This window comes from Muntiacus reevesi, chromosome 2 (assembly GCF_963930625.1).
Source record: "Muntiacus reevesi chromosome 2, mMunRee1.1, whole genome shotgun sequence".
Classification (NCBI taxonomy): domain Eukaryota; kingdom Metazoa; phylum Chordata; class Mammalia; order Artiodactyla; family Cervidae; genus Muntiacus; species Muntiacus reevesi.
The window spans coordinates 205966510-205993137 of NC_089250.1; the positions used below are offsets into that span (position 1 = coordinate 205966510).

Below are 26628 nucleotides of genomic sequence, written 5' to 3' on the forward strand. Positions count from 1 at the left end.
AATCTCAGATTTTTTCAAAGCATGTTCTGAAATGTCCCTTTTAAGGCCGTTGCTCAGAATAAACATGAACCTGGCTTTTCGAATCCTCCCAAACCATTTGTGAAATAGTTCAGAAATAGTTCAGGGCCTTCCCTGTAGGCCAGTGGCTAAGACTCCTCACTCCCAATGCAGGGGACCTGGGTTCAGTCCCTGACCAGGGAACTAGATCCCACATGTCATGATGAACAGTTCAAAGGTCCCAACTAGAAGATCCTGAGTGCCAAAACAAAGACCTGGCACAGCCAAATAAATCAGCATTTCAGAAAAAAGAAAGAAATGGTTCGTGTAAGTTCTGATGAGTTATTTCTTAATTCATTTAAGGGAAAATGCTGATCTTTATTTGAGATTAATAAAATCTTTTTTCAGTTCTTTTTGGGTTGTTTTTAGTTCTTTTAATTCATGTCATTATCAAATATCCATTTTAAAAAATTGGAGTGTAACTGGTTTACAACGTTGTGTTAGTTTCTGTTGTATAACCACGTGAATCAGCTATGTTTGGGTACATCAGTATATGTACATCCTTCCCTCTTGAGCTTCCCTTCCACCCCTCTAGGTCATCACAGACACCGGGCTGAGCTCAAATATCTATCTTTTAAGGTCAGTACTTTTAAGGCTCCACTGTTACCTTTTTAAAAAAGCCTTTGTAACATTTCCTGCGTGACAAATACCAGGAGGGAAGAAAAGAGCTTCCATCCCTCACACTCAACACTGCCCCCAGTGGTGGGGCTGTTGGTGGCTGTGCTGTGACCAGCACTCTGCCCTGGGCTCAGCAGGATCTCCACCCCTTGGTTCCTGGCCTGGAGGCTGCTTCTACTCATATACTTAGAGTATCTGAAATATTGGATACTGAAATACATGATAGGCAGAATTAAAACTTCAACAAATCAGAAATTCCCTGGCAGTCCAGTGGTTAGGAGTCTGAGCTTTCACGGCCAAGGGCCTCGGTTCAGTCCCTGGTCAGGGAACTGAGGTCCCACAAGCCGAGTGGTGTGGCTCAAAAAGAAAACAAACTACAAATCTGTTTTGATATATGCATAAATTTTTATTTATATATAAAGGGAAAACCAATTTCATTTAAAGCTGCCTAATCCACATTCCCAACAGTGAAGGTGTTTAATTAACCTCCATCCACCTTCCAAAGCCTTCAAATCAAACATAGCTAGAACTGACTGATAAAGAATTGATAGATTGATAAAGAATTCAGATTATAAAACTCTCCAGGCAATTAAATGGTCAAAATAATACTGGAACTACAGTTTAAAAAAACAAACCACAATGTTCTATGAGCCCTAACTATCATTTACTTGGAGGTACAGATAATCAATACAAAATTCATAGATTGGGTTGTAATCAGCAATTGGAAGCAAACAGTATCAAACTGCATAATTTTTTAAAATTAACCTGAAGTTATGAACTTTATAAAAATGGATCTTATTCTTCCAGTGCTCCCAGAAGCTCTATAAAATCAGTGATGTACCATTCCGCGTTATCCTTTACTTGCTGCCTGATCACATTTCCTCCAAATCCAATGAAAGCATCCTAAGAAGAGAAAGAAAGGGAAATAGTTGAAAAGGAGAGAGAGAAAGAGAGACAGCAGCAGCCTAGGGAAATAAGTATTATTGAAAAGAAGAAACTCTGTACAAAGACAGGTGAGCCCAGCATCACCTGGGATGCCTCCCTCCCCAGCTCCCTGTGAGCCTGCTCACCTCCTCCCCTCCTCCTGCCACTCGAATAAATGAGTCTGACCACCACTGCAGCAGAAGCATTCAGCTGGACACTGTGGGCTTCAGAAGAACTAAAATCCTTATAAAATCAAGACAACTGCTTACAAAAATAAAACCTGGGACTTCCCTTGGTGGTCCAGCGGTTAGACTTCTTGTTTCCAATGCAGGGGGCCCAGATTCAATTCCTGGTCAGGGAACTAGATCCTGCACACCACATCTAAGACCCTGCACAGCCAAATAAATATATATTTTCTTAAAAATAGGGACTTCCCTGGTAGTCCAGTGGCTAATACTCCATGCTCCCAATGCAGAGGGACCTGTGTTCAATCCCTGGTCAGAGAACTAGATCCCACTTGCTGCAACTAAAAATCCCAACTGCCACAACAGAGCCTCAGGACAGCCAAATAAATACTAAAAAAATTAGTAAATAAAACCACACCAGGTGGTAAACATCTGAGTTCTAAACTGGGTGGCAATCACATCCAGGCCAATTTCAAAGAAAGAAGACTGAAGAGAAGCCTGCTGGGCTGGGGAAATGCCCGAGGCATGGAATCAGGGCCATGGCAGAATACCTCCAAGCTGGTGTCCTGGGTGAACCTGAGGGACCCACCCTGCTGCCCGCAGGGAGGCCTGTTATCCGGGGCTGAAGGAGATGACAACCCCCGAGTATGTTAGCAGCACTCTATTTTTCCATAAGTAGAATGACTTAAAGGCACATTGTTTCCTTCATTTCTTCTCAGTGATACCGTCTTTCAGTCAATGATCTTCTGAATTTTTTTTGGCTGCACCTTCACAGCCTGTGGAATCTCAGTCCCCTGACCAGGGATCAAACCCACACCCCTGCACTGGGAAGTGGAGTCTTAAACACTGGGCCACCAGGGAAGCCTCACTGTTGTCAGTCACTAAGTTGTGTCCAGATCTTTTGCAACCCCGTGGACTGTAGCCCACCAGGCTCCTCTGTCCATGAGATTTCCCAGGCAAGAATACTGGAATGGGTTGCCATGCCCTTCTCCAAGGGAAATCCCATAGTCAGTGGTCTTTTTAAGTGGTATTTTCTCTTTTTTTCTGCCAGGACACAGACACAATATACACTGATTTAGAAGTACAAATTTATCTTACTTGCCATTTCTCTTCATTTTTATTTTCATACCATACAATGGGGGAAAATAAGTAGATTCTTACATTTAGTTAAATTGAGCCTCTTGAACTCCTGCCTCTGCGGCAGCCCTCTGCAGGCCAGCAAGCAGTTCTGCTGTCCTAACACCCTGACTTGTTCCTTCTTGGTCTAGAGGCTTCCAGGACTTCCCAGGACCCAAAGGTAACACCAGAGAGCCTAGTACGTGGGATCTTCTTCTCTTGCTGAAGAGAAAGCCCACTCCCACACTTCCCTGCCCACTGACCAGCCTCAGACTGTACCTAGTACATTGGGACTGTGCTCTGCTGCTTCCCTTCCCTCTAGAAGCCCTCCCCGCCAAGTTCTGCCTGGCTTCCACATGGCGACTGCTAACTGTCCTTCAGGGCAGGGCTCCCCACTCCCGGGACACTTGGCACTGCACACAGGAGAAGGTGGGCAGCAGGAGAGAGGCAGAAGCTTCACCTGTATTTACAAACCGCTCCTCATCGCTTGCACTCCTCCTGAGCTGCACTTTCTGTCAGGTCAGTGGCGGCATTAATAAATGCAAAGCCCTTGAATCATCCAGAAACCATTCTCCACCCCTCAACCCCCAGTCCATGGAAAAATTGTCTTCCACAAAACTGGTCCCTGGTGCCACAAAGGTTGGGGAACCCCTTCATTAGGGAGCAGATTCCTCAGACCACCTTCCAGGGCTACAGACCTGCACACACACCACCTTCTCTTGGTTCAGTCGGGCTGTGTCACCTTCTGACCGATAGGATCTTCTGTAATTTGTAATTTTGTCCTTCTTGGATACCGGGACTCAGGGCCCCCTGAGAGAACCCTGCATTTTACGCCTTGTACTCTGATATCCACTAGCCTGGCTTTCAGTACTTAGTCGACCCTGACATTGGCTGTAAATCATTTAAGAATGCATTATTTCAAACTGACTCAAGTAATGTTAAAAGGATCCCAAAAAATTCTTTAACCGCTTTTGATTAATCATTGACAGACAGATGTTATTTTTAGATCTGAGGAAACTAGGTAGTAAAACGTTCACCACTATATTTTTGGTTCAGTTTTTTTAAGGTAGAACGAAAAGTTAGTCACAGTCCTATGTGAAATGGACATGTGATATTTAAGGTATTGGCGACAATCCATGGGGTCCCAAAGAGTTGGACACAGCTGAGCGACTGAACACACGCGCACACACACACACACATACACACACACACACATACATAGAGCACTTGTTTCCTGCTAGTCTCAGAAAGCAATGTAAATGCAGAAGAAAAATAAAATGCTTTAATATGGGCATGATATCAAATCTCCCATGACCCTCAGTTACCCCATCAGTAAAAAGGAAAAGATGATACTTTTTATTTCACAGGGCTGTTACGAAGATTAAATGAGATAATGTATGAGGAAATAGTTTATCAAGTATAAAACACTGAAATTCTGGTTGTAGTGTAAGAGCTGCATTCATTGTGGAAATGAAGCCAAACCTCACTGAGCACATACTTGGGCTAAGAGGCAGCAGCCATACTGCAGGGACAAGGGGTCTTTTTGCAAGTTTTAAATGGGGTTTAAGTTCCTTATTTGCAACCTTCCTTGGATTTGCAAAAAGTCAATTAATATATTGAGACTGAATGTGTTTTGTTTATTTTGGTTTTTTGTTTTACAGTGATACAGGTTTTTGTTTCATTCTCACAAACTGCAAAAAAATTAGTATGCTTAATACATACAGCAGGAGGACAGGCTTCCATGTCTGTGGCTCCATCTCCAACCATGATGATCTTCTTGAAATGAAATTTTTCCTTTAAAAATTTAATAACTTTTCCTTTCCCACCAGATTCAGCTGTTGGTTGCGTCTCATCAAAACCTGCATATTCACCTATAAAACAAATCCACAGAATTAGATCAGTAGGGCCACTTTTTTGCATAGATGACATCCTCATTTACATACCACGCAAAGCTAAAAGTGGCCTTTGATAAAGTAACACAGCCTGGACTTTCACACTTATTTCTCAAAATGAACAAGCTATGCTTTTAAATTACAAACTTCTTGTCAAGGTTATTCCCTTAGGTGATAAACATCTCACGGTTAATTGGTTTTATCTTTTAAGCTTCCAATATAGCAAATCTCAAAACTTACTGAAATGGCAGAACACCATGAAACAGTAATATATTAATTTAAAACATGTTATTAAATAATTTCTTCCAAGAGGAGATTCTAATTTACATTTGATGTATTATTTCCATCTTCCAGTAATTACTACACTTATTCTCTACTCTTTTTTTAATGATTTCTATCTTATAAACTCTTCAAAAGTGTTCTAGTAACAATTTAAATGTTTTAATTAATACCATTTGGTTTTAAGAATGCCAGCCACCCCCTGACATAACCGGAGACATCTTAAGGTGACGAGAAGATTACAGTGGGGGCTCTGTGATGGTCCAGAGAGGGGCCGGGAGGCGCCTCCAAAGGCAGCTACAGTGCAGTGACTTGCTCACAAATTAACTCTCCTTCCTGAGTCAAACGCATGAGCCAAATTGGCTCTAATACATGAGAGCTTTCATAAAACTGAAATATACTGAATAACAAAATAAGTCATATGGGTTACATGACATTATTTACTAAAATGCAGACATGTATATACAGATAGATGATCTTATGGATACTGAAGGTAGGTGAGATGATGCCCTAAGTGTACCTTGCAGAACAAAGGGTACCAAGGTGTGAAAGACATCAGTAGAGAGAACCCTCTATCTCAGCATTTAACTCTGACACCACCTTGCTGAAGCTGCGTTCCGACAGACATTAAATACTAAAACTGATTAGAGGGGAAAATGTGACCATGAAAGCCTTACCATTAAAGTAGAACTTTAGCCTATTGGCAAATACATTGGTTGATGGAATGTTGAGCTTTGAAGCAACATGCTCCACAATGCTCCTAAAGCCCCCTGATATCAGGAAAACCTGAACATTTCGTTCTTGTAGGCGACTTACTAGCTCCCTGTAAAAAAAAAAAAAAACAAAAGGGAAACTGCAAATACCAAATGCTGATCAATACAAAAGTGAAAACAGGAAACGTGGAAAGGAAACTCAAATATATATTTTCTCCTAATGCATCTGTCCAAGGTACATCAGGCAAGGTGTATCACCTAGTGAATTAATGTTCCATATATGTTTTTCTAAATGCACTTAGAAATTAGTGGGTGGGGCTTGACTGCTTTAGGAAACCATTCCACAACTCTGTTCTGCCCATGGACCTAGAAACACAAGACGAAGAGGAGATCTTGGCTCTCTGTTGGGAAAGAGGGAAGGCAGACATGGGCAGGACCAACCACCCAGACAAGACCACTCACAAGTACCCAAAGAACCACACAGAAGCTCTACAGTAACGAAGGACGTGCCCCCAAACGCAGGTGCTGATAGAGAGACAGTGTACCCAGACCGGGCATCCCTTACCTTATGCCGGGGGTCAGGTGCGGGGGGTGCTCTGCTAGGAGCCTCTGCACCTGTTCCCTGGAGGGCTGGATCAGAGCTAAGCGCTCTGTGAGGGCAGCCTTGAAAGGCACTGCCCCACCCATGGCTCGCCGTGTCCTAGGAGGAGGAAGACCCAACAATCAAGCCAGCCAAGTCAGCTGTCATCAAAGTTTACATGCCCACCCTCCCCAGCTCCTCGCAAGGTCTATCCATGAGGAAGGTGCCCCACCATACAACAGACGTGCTACGTTGCCATGGGAGTGAGTGGGGCCAGGGATAAACTATGGAGGGTGTGCTTGAGAATCACATTCATATTCTGCATCCACAAATACACCATCCAGTGAGCTGAGAAAAACGCATGTACTATCCACAGGTACTTTCCTTAGAAACCATGAGCACTTGTAAACCAAGAAAGAGACTAAAGGCCAGTACTCTTTACACATACACATACACACATACACACACACACACACAGACACACACACACACTTACATAATTTAGCATGTTAAAAATAATCACATCAAAGAAAAAGTATACAGGGGCTTCCCTGGTGGCTCAGTGGTAAAGAATCCTCCTGCCAATGCGGAAGATACCGGTTTGATCCCTGGTGCAGGAAGATAGCACATGCTGTGGAGCAACTAAGCCCGTGAGCGGTAACTATTGAGCTGGTGCTCTAAAGCTCAGGAGCTGCAACTACTGAAGCCTGCCCTAGAGCCTACGCTCCACAACAAGAGAAATCACTGTGATCAGAAGCCCAGGCACAGCAACAAACATCCAGCACAGCCAAAATAAATAAGTAATTTTTAAAGTATACAGATAAAAAATGTCATAGAAGACTTAAGAATAGTGTGTGTATATTTTTGCATATATATATAAATCTACAGTATTTACTGCTGCTGATTTATATATATTTTGGAGCAGCTCCGATGCTGCCATCATAAACTAAATTGTACAGCTTGGTTTTCTAGGCCAGGCATGCTTGCATCAGATGAAGCTGAACAGGAAACGGTCTGGGACCTGGTGGCACAGGGGAGAGCAGAAGGGAGGTAGGAACTCTCACCTGGGCATCTGTGGAGACTCTGAACCAAAACTAGCTTTCTAGCAAAGCTCTAAGGCCATACTTTCAACCATGACACAAAGCCCTGGACCCCTGGAGGTCCCATAGGCTACCTTCCTTGGTTATTTGTGGTCATCATTCCCCTGGCCAAGCTAAGGGTGTGTCATCCATACTTATTTGTCACAGTGTATATATTAGTGTTATATATACACTTTTTGGCATAAATATGTGTATAAATGGGAAACTCCCCAGAAGTCCAGTGGTTAGGATGCCATGCTTCCACTGCAGGGAGACAAGTTCGATCCCATATATATATATATATGCTATGCTCGGCTTAGTTGCTCAGTCATGTCCAACTTTGTGACTCCAAGGACTGCAGTCCGCCAGGCTCCTCTGTCCATGGGGATTCTCCAGGCAACAATACTGGAGTGGGTTGCCATGCCCTCCTTCAAGGAATCTTCCCAACCCAGGGATTGAACCCAGGTCTCCCACATTGCTGGCAGGTTCCTTACCATCTGAGCCACCAGGGAAGCCCATGAATAATGGAGTAGGTAGCCTATCCTTTCACCAGGGGATCTTCCCAACCCAAGAATCAAATCAGGTCTCCTGCATTGCAGATGGATTCTTTACAAGCTGAGCTACCAGGGAAGACCCCCCCCCCCCCATATATTTATATAAGCCCATATATATATATATATATATATATATATATATATATATATAAAATGGATGGTTGGATGACGTACTACACCAACAAATTCAGCTCTAAGTGATGGAAAAAAATAATCTAGTGCCCATGTTTCATAGGAAGGGACTAAAATCAGGGAATTGTGGCTCTGGTCCTGTGCGTCATCCAAAAGTCACTCTTCTTTCGCAATCCTCTATCATTTCATAAGATGAATAAATATTGTTCCTACATTTCTGACACGGCATCCTCAACTCCACAGAATTTGGCCAGCTCATCAATTCCTTCTTCTTGGATGACGGTGCTATCAACATCAAAGCACACTGCATCAGCTGAACAGAAAAGATTCTTCAACTCTGAATGGGAGACCATCTTTGGAAGAATTTTCCTCCTACAACAGAAAAAGATGAGTCTATTTAAAGACATAAAATATAATCATTTGTTGTTGTTGTTCAGTTGCTAAGACCTGTCTGCAACCCCATGGACTGTAGCACGCCAGGCCTCCCTGTCCCTCACTATCTCCTGGAGTTTGCCCAAGTTCATGTCCATTGAATTGGTGATGCCATCCAACCATCTCATCCTCTGTTGCCCTCTTCTCCTTTTGCCTTCGCTCCTTCCCAGCATCAGACAAAATATAATCATTAAAAGGCCTAATTTTGCCTACGAATGTCAATATATTATATTTCGTATCAAAGTCACCGAAGCCTGTATAAGCATGTCCTTATGGATTCATTCATTTTTTTTTTTAATACAAATTAAGCACCTTCTAAATGTCAGGCTCTAGGGCTACAAAGATGAGTGGAGACCCAGATTCTGCTCCCAGGAATTAAGTCTACTGTAGGTTATCAATTTATGAATGTATTTTATTTTCAACCAATATTCACGTACTTTTGACCTAATCAGAGCAATAAGGCAAGTGCTACAATGGAAATGTGCATAAGATACTGTCAGCACACAGAGTAAATGGTTAACCTTGGCTTCCAAGAGGTACAGGCATTTGAGCTGAATCTTGCAGAGTAAGTGGCCTTCTCCATGGGCTCTCAAAGGGAAGGGTATCAGTTTGTTGTGTCCTGAGAATGAGCCAGAGGGAGAACAGCAGCAAGGAGGGGGGTAGTGATGGCAAAGGGAAGAACATGTGCAAAGACAAGGAGGCAGAATGATGGCTGATGAGCTGGGAGCTGCCCAACGGCCCAAGCCAGCTGGCAGGCAGTGCACGGGCAGTTAGTATGGGCGGGCTAAGAGGCTTTTTTTTTTTTTTTTTACTTTGCTGGGTCTTCATTGCTTCACACAGACTTTCTTAAGCTGCGGTGATTGGGGACTGCTGTTCGTTGCGGTAGATGGACTTTTCATTGCCATGGTTTCTCTTGTCACAGGCTCGAGAGCTCAGGCTCAGGAGTCGTGGTGCACAGGATCAGTCGCCCCACGGCCTGTGGGATCTTCCTGGACCAGACATTGAACCCGTGTCCCCTGCACTGGTAGGCGGATTCTAATCCACTGGACCACCAGATAAGTCTTAAGGAGTCTGGATTTTAACATTCTAGCTAACGGAAGGACTTACCTGGTGGACCAGGAGCTAAGACTCCATGCTCCCAATGCAGGGGACCCAGGTCCAATTCCTGGTCAGGGAACTAGATGCCACATACCTCAGCTAAGAGTTCAATATGCTGCAACTAAGACTTGGTGCAGCCAAATAAGTAAATATTGGTGGTGGTAGGGGGAACTTTTAGCTAATAGGAAACCTTGAAAGGCTTTACACCTCAGAAGTCAGAGCTAAACATACACGTGAGTTTGTTTCCAGTGCAGAGGTGGTAACTGAAGCCACAGGCTGCTGGAAGAGAGAGTAGAGAAGGGGAAAAAGGAGAAGGCTGAGGACAGAGCACAGAGAAACCGGACCGTCAAGTCAGGAGCCTGTGAAGGAAAATGAGAGGGAGAAGTCACAGGGAGGAGCTGAGAGAGACCACAGTGCTGCAGGAGCTACAGAGGACAGTTTCAAAAGAATTTTGAGTATTTTTTATTTTTTAAGAAAATTGGGGCTTCCTGATGACTCAGTGTTAAAAAAAAAAAATCCACCTGCCAATGCAGGAGACACCGGTTCAATCCCTGGTCCAGGAAGATCCCACATGCCATGGGGCAGCTAAGCCCTCGCTCCCTGACTACGGAAGCCCTTGCACCTTAGAGCCCGTGCTCCACAACAAGAGAAGCCCCCGCTTGCCACAACTGGAGAAAAGCTCAAGCGGTAACAGAGACCCAGCACAGCCACAAATAAATAAAATTACTTTTTAAAAAAGAAAGAAAATCAACGGACTAGAGTCTTGGAGGTGAACTAGATCCTAGAGGTCGTCCGGGGCCACTCTCCCATCAAAGAAACTAATACGTCATGTACAAGGTACACGGACCATGCAAATCAGCATAAACAGTGGCTGACAGCTGACTCACAGGAGCCTGCCCAACCCACTTTGTAACTGATTACAAACCAGTGCATTTGGTAGAATGATCCAGTTCAAAGCTGACCTGGGGGCGGGGGGGGGATCTTTCAAGCCAGGGGTCAGCAAAACACAGCCAGTTGGCCAAATGCAGCCTGCCACCTGTTTTTGTACAGCCTGTGAAGAATGAATTTTACATTTTAAATAGTTGGAAAAAGTAGAAGAGTAGTATTTTGTGATACATGCAAGTCACATAAAATTCAAAATTCAGTGTCTGTAAATAAAATGTTATGGGAACATAGCCACGTTCATCATTTACGTGTCTATAGTGACTTCCCCACAAGAGCAGACAAGCTGAGTAGCTGCGTCAGAGACATTATGGTCTGGAAAACCTGAGATACATACTGTCTGGCCCTTTAGAGAAAAATCTTGCTGATCCTTGTTTTGAGCCCTTACAAGAGAGTACTCCAAACAGGAAACACCAATTTCATTGGAGTCCCACTAAAAACAGGCAGAGGAGGGTAAATTAATGAATCCAGTTATCAACAGAATTTAAAACTCTGCACTGACATTATTAACCTAAATTTGAATAAGTCTCCATAGAAGAGAAGTATTTTTCAAAAACATGAATACAAAACACATCTGCTGCTGGTTATCTATTGGGTTTTCTGTAAGAGATTATGAAAAAACCCAATCGACTTTTTGGCCGACACAATACGATCTGTTTTTTACCCCCAACATCATGTTCTTGTTCAAGCTGACCCCTCAAGTTAGAGGACCAACTTCCCAGGTTCACATCTCTCTTGGAGGCTAAGCTCCCTGCTGGCTGGTTCTCTTATGTAATAGCCCACGGCCCGAACTTGGTCTTCTCTGCCTATATACACTCCTTGCTAAGGGCTAAGTCACTTCAGTCATGACCAACTCCTTGCGACCCCATGGACTGTAGCCCACCAGGTTCCTCTGTCCCTGGGAATTCCCAGGCAAGAATATTGGAGTGGGTTGCCATTTCCTCCTCCAGGGGATCTTCCCCACCCAGGGATCAAGCTGGAGTCTCTTATGTCTCCTGCTTTGGCAGGGGGATTCTTTACCACTAGCGCCACCTGGTCACTCCTTAGAGGAATTAATTTATCCAAGATCATAGCTTTAAATGTCATCTCTATGACAGTAACTCCCAAATGCACACCTGCAGCTCAGTTTTTCTCTCCCAAACCCTAAACTCTGTCTACTTACCTGACTTCCACTCAGATGTTTAGTGAACATCCCAAACATAAAACATAACGTCCAGAGGGAGGTGGGAGGGGGGATCGGGATGGGGAATACGTGTAACTATATGGCTGATTCATGTCAATGTATGACAAAACCCACTGAAATGTTATGAAGTGATTGGCCTCCAACTAATAAAATAATATTAAAAAAAAAAAAAAAAAGAAAAAAGAAAAAAAAAATCATACCTAGGAGGAAGTAGTTTTTTGGAGAATAATACTATTTCAAAAAAAGTGAAATTTTAACTTTAGATGTACCCTATTTTCTATTTTTTAAAATAAATTATTTTAATTCCAAAAAAAAACAAAAAACATAACGTCCAAAACTGAACTCCCAGTCTTCCCTCCCCTCCTCAAGACTGCCATTCTTGCAGCCTTCCTTCTCTCTCTTGATGGCAACTCCACTCCTCAGTCACCTTTAACATTTCTCTTTCCCTGAAATCCCACAACCAATCTTTCAGGAAATGCTATTTGTTCTGCCTTTATTTTTATTTTTTTTTTGGCCGAGCCCCGCAGCATGTGGGATCAAACCCACACCCGCTACAGTGGAAGTGTGAAGTCTTAACCACTGGACCTCCCGGAAAGTCCGGTTCTTCCTTTAAGAGCTAACCAAAACAAAATCTAACCAAAGTATGACCACTTCTCACCACATCCACTGCTGTCGTTCCAGCCTGCACCAATGTTTCTAGCCAAGATTGTACCAACAGCCTCTTAAAATGTCCCCACCTCTACTATCTGCTCTCAACATAACAGCCAGAGAATCACTGTAAGCTATAAGCCAAATCATGTCACAATCTTAGCTCAAAATTTTTCGGTGGCTTTTCATTTTACTAAAAGTAAATGCCCAAATTCCTATGATTACCTATAAGATCTGCCCCCAACTCTGGCACCACCACCACCAGCATGCCCTCCGCATTACTCCTCTGGCCTCATCTCCTACCCCTCTCACCCTTGTTCACTCTGCTCCAGCCTCACTGGTCTTCTCGCTGCTCTACAAATATACCAGGAAGGCTCCCCTCTCAGAGTCTCTGCTCTACCTTCGCCCTTGGTGGGAATGCTCATCTGACGAATACCCGCTTGGCCAGTTCCCTCAGAAGCAGTTTGCCCAGATGTCAACCTGACCACCCTGTTTATCACTGTAACCACCTTCCCTGACCTTACCCCAGACATTACTGATCTCCCTCATGATGTCCTACTTCTTTTCTTCTGTAGCATCTCTCATCTTCTAACACCTGATAATATATGTCTATTATGTGTTGTCTATCTGTTCCCATTAAGATGTAAATTTCACAGGAGTAGGATCTTTATCATCTTTGTTCACTGCTGGATCCTTAGGACTGAGAACAGTACTTGGCATGTAGCAAGGTTCAGTAAGGCTTCCCAGATGGCACTAGAGATAAAGAACTTGCCTGCCAATGCAGGAGACATAACAGACTCGGGTTCAATCCCTGGGTCAGGAAGATCTCCTGGAGGAGGGCATGGCAACCCATTCCAGTATTCTTGCCTGGAGAATCCCCATGGACAGAGGAGCCTGGCAGGCTACAGTCCATAGGGTCACAAAGAGTCGGATATTACTGAAGTGATTTAGCATACGCACAAGGCTCAGTAATGTGTGTAAATGAATAAAGCTCAAATGCCATCTTCACTATGAAGTCTTCCCTGATCCCCTGAGCTGGAAAAAAATCTCTCCCAGAACTTCCACAATACTTTATGGAGACCTGCTTTAAGATATGGAATTCATAATATTCCAACTTATCTTATATTGATTTATGTGCATATCACTTTCACTCCTGGATGGCAAGCTCTTTGTACTAAGATACAAAATTTTCCAAAACACCTATTGTTTTGAACCTTTTTTGAGTAGATACTCAATTAATTTCTGAAGGTTGAATGAATAAATAAAATTATACAATTGTGAATTACATATGCACAGCTAACGATTTTTTAAAACTTTTTATCGTGGCAGATTTCACATACATATAAAAATAGGAAGCATGAATACATGAACTCCGTGTATTTATTATTCTGTTTCAATAATCATAGCAAATCTTATTTCATCAACAACCCCACTATAAAAGGTTCTGCACCCCAATTCCGAAACGGGGGTTGGGGTTCCCACACATCCAAGCAGTTCTTGGATACCAGCAGGGTGTTCTACTTTTCGATTCAAGTCCGACACTATCTACCCAGAGAGGGCATCAGATTCCACGGGTTAAAGGTTCAGTCCACAAGACTGACCGCACTCCACCCCCGACACACACTCTCTCTCTCTCCAGATGTCAGTCACAGTCCAGATTACCATCACCTGTGCTTCTGACTGACCAGCGATAGAGTGGAGGTTCCAACAACCCTATCCTTGGGTTCAATATTCATTAGAGCGACTCACAAAATTTACTAGGTTTATTATTAAAGGATATAACTTAGGAAAAGCAAATGAAAGAAATGCACAGGGCAAAGATATGTGGGAGGGGAGGGGAGCTTCCATGCCCTCTCCAGGCTCGCTGTTCTGCCCAAATCTTCACGTGTTCACCTACCCAGAAGCTCTTAGAATCCCGTCCTTTGCGGGTTTTGAGGAAGACTCATTACAAAGGCACGCTTGATGAAATCATTGGTCACTGGTGCCCGAGCTCAGCCTCTGACCCCTCTCGGGGTCAGGTCAGTGGGACCGAAGGTTTCAACCCTCTCGTCACATGGTTGGCTCTCATGGCAAACAGCCCTCATCCTTAGGTAGGTCCAAAAGTCACCTCATTCACACAAGAGACATCTTTATCTGTCTCATCATGGAAAATTCCAAGGATTATAGGAGCTCTGTGTCAGAAACAGGACAGGTCCAAACACGTGTTTATTACAAATCACATTCTCACATCCACAGGATTCCATCTTGAGATAAATCTGACTTATCTCACAGTAAATCATATCATTTCATACAAAAATATTTCAATGTATATACTTAAAGGGTAAAGGCTCTTTTTAATATACATAGTCATTTGCATTTATTAACTATACTGTTGGCACCTGCCTGTATTCAGGTTTGGCCGCTGACAACTGTGGAATCACATCAGGTTAATCACAGCACACCTCAGAATGTCCCTGCTTATCCATTTCTCATTATTAGCATAGAAATAAACATAATGTCTCTGTTACTTGATTCATTTATGCCGTTCATGATTCAAATCCTCTCCATTTCACCAGTCTGCTCCCCACCACTTTCCTCCCCCCACAAACACTCACATACACATACTTTATGCTCAAAGAATACAGAGGACTTCTTGCTCCTTAAACATGTCATGGTTTTTTAGTTCTCTATATCTTTGTAAATGCTGTTTATTCTGCCTGAAATCACCTAATTACTCATGTTTAAGGGGCAAATTCCTATTTATTCTTCAAGGTGCAGATTAAATTATTTTCCCCGTACTATCGCCTTCATAATCCCCACCAAGAATTAATTAATTACCCCCATGCCTCTCCTAGAATGTGAGTTCCTTCAGGGTAGGGACCTTGACTGAATTACTTTTCTGTTCCAGCACTGCTGCTGCTGCTAAGTCTCTTCAGTCGTGTCCGACTCTGTGCGACCCCATAGACTACAGCCCACCAGGCTCCGCAGTCCCTGGGATACTCCAGGCAAGAACACTGGAGTGGATTGCCATTTCCTTCTCCAATGCATGAAAGTGAAAAGTGAAAGTGAAGTTGCTCAGTTGTGTCTGACTCTTTGTGACCCCATGGACTGCAGCCTACCAGGCTCCTCTGTCCATGGGATTTTCCAGGCAAGAGTACTGGAATGGGGTGCCATTGCCTTCTCCACTGTTCCAGCACAGTGGGTGTTAAATTGAAATGTTTCAGGAATTAGAGCTGAATCTAAGCAGTTAATGAGAACCCAACACAGAATCGAGTACATTACTGTTCTCAATTAAACAATTCCAATTTAGTATGCTATTACCCTAAAATTAAAATCCTTAACCAGAAATGACGACTACCGCAGAGAAACAGTATCAACGTCATATATTCCGAAGTTGGAAGGAAGCTCAAAGTCATTATCTGGGGCTAGTCCTGTGCCTTTCTACAGGAACAATACAGATACATCCATTTACCAAATTAACTAATAGAGGTATAAGGAATTAAATGCTTTACCCAAGGTCATACAGCTCCTAAGTGATGGTCAAAGAACTGAAATTTGGATCTCAAAAGCACAGAGACAACATAAAAGATGTGGATAAATTAAGCAGAATTAAGTTAGACATTGTTAAGAACATAACATGGATCCAGGAAATGTCAAAGACTTCCACCAAGAATTCAGACTGGGGACTTCGCTGGCAGTTCAGTGGTTGAGAATCCACCTTGACAAGCAGGGGACGTGGGTTCAATCCCTGGTCAGGGAACTAAAATCCTACAGGCCACGGAGAAACTAAGTCCACGTGCCAGAACTGGAGAATCCATGCGCCACAATGAAAGATCCCACATGCTGCAACTAAGACCAACACAGTCAAATAAATAAAAATATTTTTTAAAAAAGAATTCAGACTATTCTTCAAAGACAGTGAAGCCAGTCCACGGTGCCACTCTGTGCCCAGCACAAGATCTGGGAAACACAGAATGGGCACCATCTTCAAGATGCTCTCGGTCTCACTGGGATGGCTGAACAAATCATTATTGCTCACATTTAAAAAGCCAGAGCCTTGAGCCTCTTTCCAACCACTGATACCAGCAATAGCTTCAACCAGATCATGAGCCTCGAATACAAAAGGAAACACACATTTCCTCTAATGAAGTGAGGACTGATTTCTACAAGCCCGGATGAACAGTAGTCCCGACTTAGAATACTGACACCTGTAGGTTGCACTGTTTCCTACGACAGGATGTTTGAGACAAACTATTGGAGGACAGAGGGAACAAAAAGTACCCACAAACTGAGAAGGCATCTTGAGAGCAACAAATGAGGCAGGCAGATCCATATAATCAGGGTACTTGGGAACAGGGCGTGCACTCCTAAGCCAAGACTGATGAAAGGGTAAGTAGTCTTGGGGGTGCTGGAAATACGTCAGGGAGGGTTTTCATCATTGTTTGGGGACTAACAGAGCATAGAGCTACCTGGCCCTGATGATTATTAAACAATGTCTATTAGCTGCAAAGCCGTTGACGACAGAGAAGTGATTCACTGCACAATACAGTCCTGGGTAGGGTCAGCAGAAGGACAGGAGAAACTGTAAGGACCCAAGATGGTGCTAGTTATGCTAACAGCCATGCACAAACATTACACTGAAGCTACCTGGAAGGCTAATTTTTTTCTCCATGCCCTCCCTAGAAGACAGAGCTAGATTATATGACCTTAACCTTGCCCCAGAATGCTTGTGCCAGGGGATATGCCCTCCATCCTCAGCTTACATGGGTTTCAATCCCCTGTTTAGACTACAGAGCAAATTCAGCTTCCTTCTGCACTTTGCAGCCCCCACCGTAAGATGCCCTACCTCCCTGTTCACTTCTGTTCCCCTTTTTTCATCGTCTCCACCAGGAGTGACCCGTGATTCGTACAAATTCAAAATTCTCATAGTTCTGGGGTGGGAAGGGAAATCTGCTGAGTAAGTTCAATTGCTTCAAAGTGAATTGTGTACATTAGAAAAATCGTTGCTGGAGAATGGACTCTGGAGCCCTCACATCCAGACTAGCAAGGAAGGGGGACAGGACAGAGGTGGAAGAAATCCTGGTGGGAAGGTCTGTGTTTAGACATGGCAGTTCCCAAGCCTGGTCCTGACCCCTAGACCACTGCCTTCTGGGGCTCAGGACAGGACTCCTACCCACCCGACTCCAAGCGGGTCCACCTTGGGGAAGCAGAGGGCCAATTGGTAAAGAAGCCATAGCTGACAACCCCTTGTCACCCACTCCCAGTTCCAAAAGTACAAAAGCAAGCTTTCCTTCAAGGCCAACCTTAGGAAGTCTGATGTTAGATAAGAGGGAGAAAACTTTCTCATCCCAACAAACTCTCTTCCAGCTTCTCATCTAAGTGTCTCACAAGAGACATCTAAGATCACCTTCACCAACTCCCCCTTTTGCAGGGGTTGACCTCTTGCCTTCACCTATGTAAGAACACATATAAGCTGGTACAGAGGTTGAGGAGGCCAACAGAGCAAAGCTTCCTGGATTCAGAAGGGCATCATCTGGGTGGCTTTGGTCCTGGTGGTGAGGCTGTTTGGGGCCCTCCAAGCAGTGAAACAAGGTCCAATGGAGTCTGAGAGGTTTCTGGATCAGAGGAGAGTCAAAGAGCCTTCCTGTAACTAGGACGGGGGGTTCCTGCCAATGCATTTATAGTACATTTTATGATTTAAAACAAAACAGCTCTTCTTCAGGGAAACCAAGATTGTATGTGTACCACATAGCTTTACAGCAGACAATTCTTTTTATGCAGGTGAAGAGTAAACTGATAACTGATAAACATATAACACTGACAATGACAACAACAACGGACAAATCAGACTCACGTTTCTTCAGTGCTGGAATCACAGGAGACAACGGTCTTCTCTTCCCACTTCTTTCCTGGGGAGGGGGCGGGGGATAAAGAAATTCAGGATAAAGTTCTGACTACAAATTTCTTTAAGAGAGATCTCATGAGTTCTGCAAGAGTAAGAGCCTAGAAAGAACTGGGAAATCAACATCAAGGTCCAGACACAGGAGAAGAAAGAGACCGTCTAGCTTCACTATCCTCCCTATGTAGGACTAGAACAAAGAAAGGTTGGCTGCAAAGTCTCCTAAGGCTACTTTCTCTGGGAAATACTTCACATCTGCCTCCTTCAAGCTCCACAGAAGAGGAAATATACCCTTTTCTGTGGCTTTAAGCCAGAAAAAGCTTCGAATCTGATAGAAAAGTCACCTACACCTGATTGGCATGTCTCAGAGCAAGGGAAAGGAGAGAAAAAGGGAAAGAGGATCTTGGGGGAAAACAAAATACAAATACAAAGAAGACAATGTAGGAACATTACAGACTGTACAAAATGGTCCCTGCTGTCTTCAAAATGAGGAAAGTCAACAACATTCCAAGAATAGTCAGAGAGGAACCCTGCTGCTCCGTAAGAAGGGAACGAAGCCAACAACTTCCAATTATTATCCTCATCATTTAAACTGTAAAAAGAAGTGGACGAAGGTGCTAAATCTCAGAAGAAACAAAGAGACAAAAAGAAGCAGTTAAGAACAAGCAGCAAGAAAGAGCAAAGTGGGGCTTGACAAAGGAAAGCAACAGAATGGAAAGAAATCTTCTGGGAAGTTCAAATACAGTCCTCACTGCACTCAGAAACGGTGTGGTGTACCTTTTCTCTCACCAGTCATAGAGGATAATACTCCCGAGAAGGAGGAAGAACACAAGCTGTACTCCAAGCCTTGTACCTGAGCATGCAAGCCTAGCGTGTCTTCCCCACACTGCTGAGCTTCTGCAAGTGTTCTGAATCCCGCTCCCCTGCAGGCCCGTGAGAGCTGCATCCTATTGGCCCTCCCCGGAAGCTGCTTCTCTTAGAAGACAACCCACTGCCCAGAATGGCAGCACAAGAATGGTACTATTTCCAATTTGCTCCTTTTTTGTTTGTTTCTTTTTCAAGCGTGAATTATTTTTTTATGTGTGCATGTATTTTATTTTATTTTGGCACAGCTGGGTTTTTCTTGCTGTGGCTGGACTTTCTCTAGTTGCAGCCATTGGGAGCTACTCTTTGTTCAGGTGCTTCTCATTGAGGCAGCTTCTCTTGTTGCAGAGTGCGGACTCTAGGTGTACAGGCTTCAGTAGTTGAGGCTCGCCGGCTCCAGAGACCGGGCTCAGTACTTGTGGCACATTGGTATTTACCCGGAGGCATGTGGGATCTTCCCAGACCCAGGGTTGAACCTGTGTCCCCTACATTGGCAGGAGGATTCTTTACCACTGGACCACCAGAGAAGGCCCTAATTTGCTTCTTTAAGATAGTTTATTCTTTCTCCTTTGATCCATTTACATCTAAAGGAGAAATTCTTTTAATTATAAAGGCAGACTCTTTTTCTCTTCTAATTTAGAATTCGTACTTTGCTACTTACCTTTTTTTTTTTTTTTTCAATTGGGCATGTATTAAATCATGTGAAAACTTAAAATGTTCTATTTTGTTTCACCAATATGAATATGACAAGACTCTGATAGTCATTATATTGAAATCCTACCTGGTAGTTTTAATTATACATAGAAATAATGGAATGTACATCCTTCCCTAACCTGTAGCCCAATGACGAATTATGTAAAAATAATAATAAAATTGTAGTCCAATGCCAAAAATCAACTCCAAATGAATCAAGACCTAAACAAAAAAAGCTAAAACTATAAGACTTCTAAAATGCAGGAGGAAAATTGCACTCCTATGGCAGGCAGCCTCTAAAATGGCCCCTAGTAGGAATTTCCTGGAGGCCCAGTGGTTAGGACTCTGTGCTTCCAGTACAGAGGTCTTGGATTTGATCCCTGGTTGGTGAACTAAGATCCCACAAGCCACATAGCTTGGTCAAAAAACCAAAACAAACAACACCTAATGAACCAACTTCCTGCTATTCCAACCCATCTCTAACCCCCTGCCCTTGACAGTGAGCTGGGTTTAGTGACTCTCTTCCAGTGAATAGAATGAGGCAGAGGTGATAGGATATCACTTGCAAAATTAGACTGACACAAATGAGTGTGTATAACTGTGAGATCTGAACAAGCTCTATGGATTGTGCCAGAGTCAGTTCCTTGAGATGTTGGCCTCAGGGGAAGGGACATGGGCGAAGAAGTGCATGAGATTTCCCTGTATATTTCTTTGCAGCCCTCTGTGAATCCATAATTATTTCTAATCACACACACAAAAAAAGTGGGTTTTTTAAAGTGAGTTTATCTAGGGGAATTCCCTGGTGGCCCTTTGGTTAGGACTCAGTGCTTTCACTGCCAGGGCCTGGGTTCAATTCCTGGTCAAGGAACTAAGACCCTGCAAGCCAGGCAGCAAGGCCAAAAAATAAAGAGTGTGTGCGCCTGTTGTCACTTTATAAAAAGAATGTGGCTTCCATTCTTGCCCCACCCCCACTCCTTGCTCTACTGGAAGGCAGCTGCCATGTTGGTAGCTGCCCTAAGAGAGATGCATGTGGCAGAACTGGCAGCAAACAGCCAGGGAGAAACTGAAGACCTCAGTCCAACAACCCTCAAGGAACTGAATCCTGTCAACAACCAGATGAGCGCACTAAGAAGCAGATCTTCCTCCACTGAAGTGTTCGGATAAGTTGACCTTGGCCAACTGCAACCCCTCAAGAGACCCTATCCAAAAAAAAAAAAAAAAGAGACCCTATCCAGAACCACCCAGATAAGCTGTTCCCAGACTTCTGACCCACAGAAACTGTAAGAAAATAAATGTTTGTCTTTTAAAACTGCTGAATTTGGGGATTATTTGTTATGCAGGGATACCTAATAGAACAACCATAATTGGTAAACATTTTCTTAAATAAAACCCAAATAGCATGAATAATAAAAGGAAAAAATGATAGATTGGACTTCATCAAAATTAAAAACTGCTTTTCAAAGACACCATTAAGGAACGGGAAAAAAAAGGTAAGTCACAGAAGGGGAGAAAATATTCACAATCCACATATTTGACAGGACTTTTATCTAGAATAAAGAACTTTTACAACTCAATAAAACACACAACCCATTAAAATATGAGCAAAAAGAGATCCTAAAAGGCATTTCAAAAAAGATGTGCAAAGAAGCTCAAAAGAAGAACAACTTTAAAAAGATTGACATTATCATGTAATGGTGAGGACATGGAACACCTGGAACTCTCATACAATGCAACACTGTGGAAAACAGTTTGGCAGTTCCTTACAAAATTAAACATTTACTTACTGTAAGAGTCAGTCAGCAATCCCATACCTGGAGGTGTATTTAAGAGAAACGAAAACATTCAAAGCAGCTTTATTCATGATAGCCCAAATGACAGATGAAGGGATAAACAAAACACTACTCGGCAATAAGAAAGGAATAAATTACCAATGCATACTATAACATAAATAGCTCAATTGGTAAAAATCTGCCTGCAATGCAAGAGACCCAGGTTTGATCCCTTGGTCAGGAAGATCCCCTGGAGAAGGAAATGGCAACCCACCCCAGTATTCTTGCCTGGAGAATCCCATTGACAGAGGAGCCTGGCAGACCACAGTCCATGGGTTCACAAGAGTTGGACACGACTTAGTGACTAAACTAACCACCATCATAATATGAATAAATATTTTAAAAATATTATACTGACCAGAAGAAGCCAGACACAAAAGAGTATGATTCTGTTTATATGAAACCCTAGAAAATACCAACAAATGCTATAATGACCAAAATCATTATAGAGACCCTAGGAAACTTTTAGGGGAGATGGAAGTATTCTACTGTGATGGTGAATATAAGTGTGTACAATGCTGTCAAAATTCATCAAAACGTACACTTAAAATGGGTGCATATTGTTGCATTAGATTATACATCAATAAAATGTAAGCTTAAAAATAAGTTATAAGGGGAACTTCCCTGGTGGTTCAGTGGTTGACTCTGCTTCAAAAGCAGGTGGTTTGAGTTTGATCTCTGGTCAGGGAAAAACTAAGATTTCCCGTGTCGAGTTTCCCAGCCAAAAAAGAAAAGTTATTAGATATGTATCAGATAATCTGAAAACTTAAAACATCCTGAGCATTTTGTTTTCCAATATGAAAGCGACAGGACTAGGATAATGATATTGAGAACACATCGGGCAGTGGAGATAGCATATAGAAATTCTGGATTTCATTTTTCTTCCCTGATCCTCATTTCAATCCAGTAGTCAAATATTTAAAGAGTAAACACCATGTGCAGGTCACATATAAGGAAAACTTAGAACGTTAAGTTTGATGAATGGAAGCATTATTTATTTAATTCCCGGCTTGAAGCCGTACAACAATGTATCTGGTAAATACATATTTAAAATTCGAATTCTGATGAAAAAGAAGTTGACGAAGTCAGATACTGCAACTCTAAATTCTGGAACTTTTCCTACTCTTGTACTGATGACTCCCCTATGTGGGATTGCATCATTCATTCATGCTGTTTGGTAACAAGCAGCAGTGGGATAAAACAAGTGAAAACCATCAAAAGTAAAAGGATGAAAAGAAAGCCTTGGAATCCCATGACATAATTTACCTATCCCGATGAAGAGAAAGAAATGCAGAATCATAAAGGCCCCGGCTATAGGACAGGCGAGCCGCTCAATCAGAAAGTTGGGCACACGGCGAGATAAACACTTGCCCAGACTTACCCCGGCGCTGCTGCTCCTTCCTGGGCCGCTGCCACCGCCTTCAGGTCTCCCGCGGCTGTAAAGTTCCGACTGCAAGGGGCCGAGGGTTGGCTCCAACGTTCAGCTGTGGAGCTTGAGGGAGGTGACCGGTGCAGAGCCCCAGGGACTTTATCAATCACCAGATCCGCTGACAAGTGCGGTGGCTTCTTGCGGGATTTGCATCTCTTTTATACTCAACTGAAGCCTGCAAGACCTCCTCTCTGCAGAGCCGGGCTGGGAAGAAGCCCTTGGCCCCGCCCCCGAGGGAGGGACTCCCGGAACCCGCCCCCTCCTCCCGCCGGGGGCTCGGCGTCGGCAGACCTCGACTTGCATTTGGCGGTGGACGCTTTCCTGCGGAGCCGCGGGCCACTCCACCTCCACTTTGCAAAAGCTCCGGTCCTTTCCCAGCGCTCCCCACCGTCACCACCCACTTGGGATAAGAGTCGGTGAGAGAAGAGAGGGACCTCTGTACTGATTTTGCAATTAAGGAAAGCCCCTTAGGGGCTTTATTTTTTTTAATCCACACTTGGCTTTATGCTCTTGTAGGAATTTAAGTCCCAAGAGAACCGCAAAAACTGCTCACATTCGCGGCTAAAATGCAGAAACCCATGAGTGACAAAATGAGTCTTTGCACCCCCAGCTTTTTGAGGGGGTCCTCTTTCTTTCTTCTTGGTATCAATTGCCCAGCTAGTTTTATGTTGACTACTGTAAATAAGGAGTCATTGCCCACAAACGTTTACCTTTGGGCAGAGCTGTCTGGAGCTAGGCGGTGAGGTCCTACCCTAAACAACGGAAACCTCGGATACCGACAGTTCACGTCTACAGCCTCCCTTCAAACTGGTGATTCACACAAAGGGGATGCTGGAGTGAGGCTGGGACACAGCATCCCTGCCCTTTGCTACCAGACCTCTCAAAAAACACAGTTCTATCCAGAAACAAGAGTCCTGATGCTCCGAGGTCACACGTGACTTTGAAGTTCAATATTCTCACATTTCATCAGTAAGAAAATGTTTGCAGGTTTGGGGCACAACCCATTCAGTTTTTCCCAGATCTGCCAGGGATGGTTTTGATGAAGGACAAGAAAGAGGAATTTTGATGATTTGAAATATGAGGTAAAAGATAATATAATTAATAGGGGAGGACAAAATAAGGGGGTCCAAAAAAATAATCTTGTCAAGAACCTGTTTATATTCTATGGCAAGTAATTTAGAAATACTGGGGAATAGAAGAAACAAGGTGGTAAACACCAAATACTTGTATATAAGTTATTAAAGTGATAATTGAGGACTTATTTCAAGAGGAAAAGAAACAGTAGAAGTGTTCATTTTTGCTATTGTTCATATTTCATAGATGCTTAATGTTAAATAGATTTCAGGTAAAATATACCAAATAAAATCTGTCTACTACTTATGATGCCTGTACCCACCTCACATTCACACCTGTATTAACACTTGTGGATGTGAGGTGGCAGTGTTGTGCACACTGTTTAGCTAGAACACATACTAGAAAAAAAATTGTCCAGGGAATTTCTTGGTAATTCAGTGGTTAGGACTCTCACTGCCAGGAGGCTCTCACTGCCAGGAGTCCAGGTTCAATCTCTGGTTGTGGATCTCACCAGCCATGCAACACAGCAAAAAAAAAGTTATCCAGAGGAGGTTAATGAGTAGTCACAGATACATGGAACAATCAGACAAGGGATAACTATATTAACAGATTTTAATATGCTTCATTGTTGTTCTTCTGGAGTAATGGTAAATAGCATACCTGAACCAAATATAAACATATTGTAAGTCTAGTAAAAACATTAGCAAATTATTTTGCAAAGTTTTAATTGTAACTGGTTATTAAAAAGTTAATATTGAGTTTAATCATAACTGGTTATTAATACAAGTAATACTAGTATTCCTGAAAGGTTTTCTATAGATCACATTTCTATAAGTTAACAAATTTTTTAATGATTAACTATTTTAGAATCAAGTGCTATTTTTATAAAGTAATTCATTGCTAAGAAAATAGCCTTCTAAAATATAGTACACTGGACAGTCACTCTAGGAAACACTATAGTATTATTTAGCAACACTGAACCTGTACATTTTCTATGACCCAGCAATTCCATCTCAAGAATGCACTCAGGGACTTCCCCGGTGGTCCAGTGGTTAAGACTCCACCTTCCAATGCAGGGGATGTGGATTTCATCCTGTTTGGGAACTAAGATCCCACATGTTGTGTGGGGCAACTAAGCCTACTCACCACAATGAGAGAAACCCCAAGCACTGTAAGGAAGAGGCCAGTGCAGCCAAAATTAAAGGAAAAAAAGAAAAAAGAATGTACTCAGAAGAAAGTCATACATGAGTGTCAAGAGTCATATATGAGAATGTGTGACAAATAAGTCACACTCTGGAAATATATCCATGATATGTCATGAATAAAGCAGGTTGCAGAACATTATATATAGCTTGATTACCAGTTTTGAAAAAGAACTCTGTGTATGTCTATAAACATGTGCAGTATATGATATACACTCAGTATATCTGAGTCTCTATATAGTTGTTAACTCTGGGGAGTAAAAAGAATGAAGAATTTACCTCACTACATTAGTTGACTTCACAGATATAGAGAACAGACTGTGGTTGCCAAAAGGGGGGTGGGGGTCGAGGGTAGGAAAAGATTGGGAGTTTGGGATTAGCAGATGCAAACTATCATATATAAGATGGATAAACAACAAGGTCCTACTGTATAGTACAGGGAACTAGATTCCATATCCTGTGATAAACCAGAATGGGAAAAAATGAGGAAATACATATATATTATATATATATATAATATATATGTATGTATGTATGTATAACTAAAGTTTCCCTGCTCAGATGGTAAAGAATCTGCCTGCAATGTGGGAGACCTGGGTTCGATCCCTGGGTTGGGAAGATCCTCTGGAGGAGGGCATGGCAACCCACTCCAGTGTTCTTACCTGGAGAATGCCCATGGACAGAGGAGCCTGGTGGGCTATCGTCCACGGGGTTGCAAAGAGAGTAACCCTATAACCATGACTCAGCGAGTAAGCACATGTGTGACTAAATCATTTTGCTATACAGCAGAAATTAACACAACATTGTAAATCAACTATACTTTAATAGAATTTAAATATATATATTTAAAGTAACTTCTCTTAGGTCTGCACTTACTTTGCAAGTAGCACAAGTTTGATCCCTGGTCAGGGAATTAAAGATTCCATACGCTGTACAGCATGGCCAAAAATAAAAGAAAATTCATTCTTAAATTTCTGCTCCTTTCACAGCGTTATCCATATTAGTCAAGATTCTCCAGAGAAACAAGACCAACAGGATGTGTATCTTATCTATGTATCCATCTATGTATACACACACACACACACACACACACACACACACACACACACACACACAAAACCAACCTCACAGGGTATCTGCTGTTTAAGATATTTAGGGCATCATCTGCTGTTAAAATGAGAGAGAGAGAGAGGACTCCCCTGGTGGCACAGTGGATAGGAATCCGCC

The 26628-nt window shown here is 42.8% G+C and overlaps 1 protein-coding gene across 1 annotated transcript; it reads right to left on the reverse strand.

Annotated features, from left to right (window-relative positions):
* Positions 1 to 1060: 1060 nt before the first annotated feature.
* PSPH (phosphoserine phosphatase) lies at positions 1061 to 23333 on the reverse strand. Its single transcript, XM_065924748.1, has 7 exons — positions 23078 to 23333; positions 18266 to 18320; positions 8343 to 8501; positions 6350 to 6484; positions 5749 to 5894; positions 4623 to 4771; positions 1061 to 1578 (listed from the first exon to the last, which is right to left on the reverse strand). The coding sequence occupies exons 3-7, from the start codon at positions 8480 to 8482 to the stop codon at positions 1471 to 1473; spliced, it is 678 nt and encodes a 225-aa protein (XP_065780820.1). The 5' UTR covers positions 8483 to 8501; positions 18266 to 18320; positions 23078 to 23333; the 3' UTR covers positions 1061 to 1470.
* Positions 23334 to 26628: the final 3295 nt, after the last annotated feature.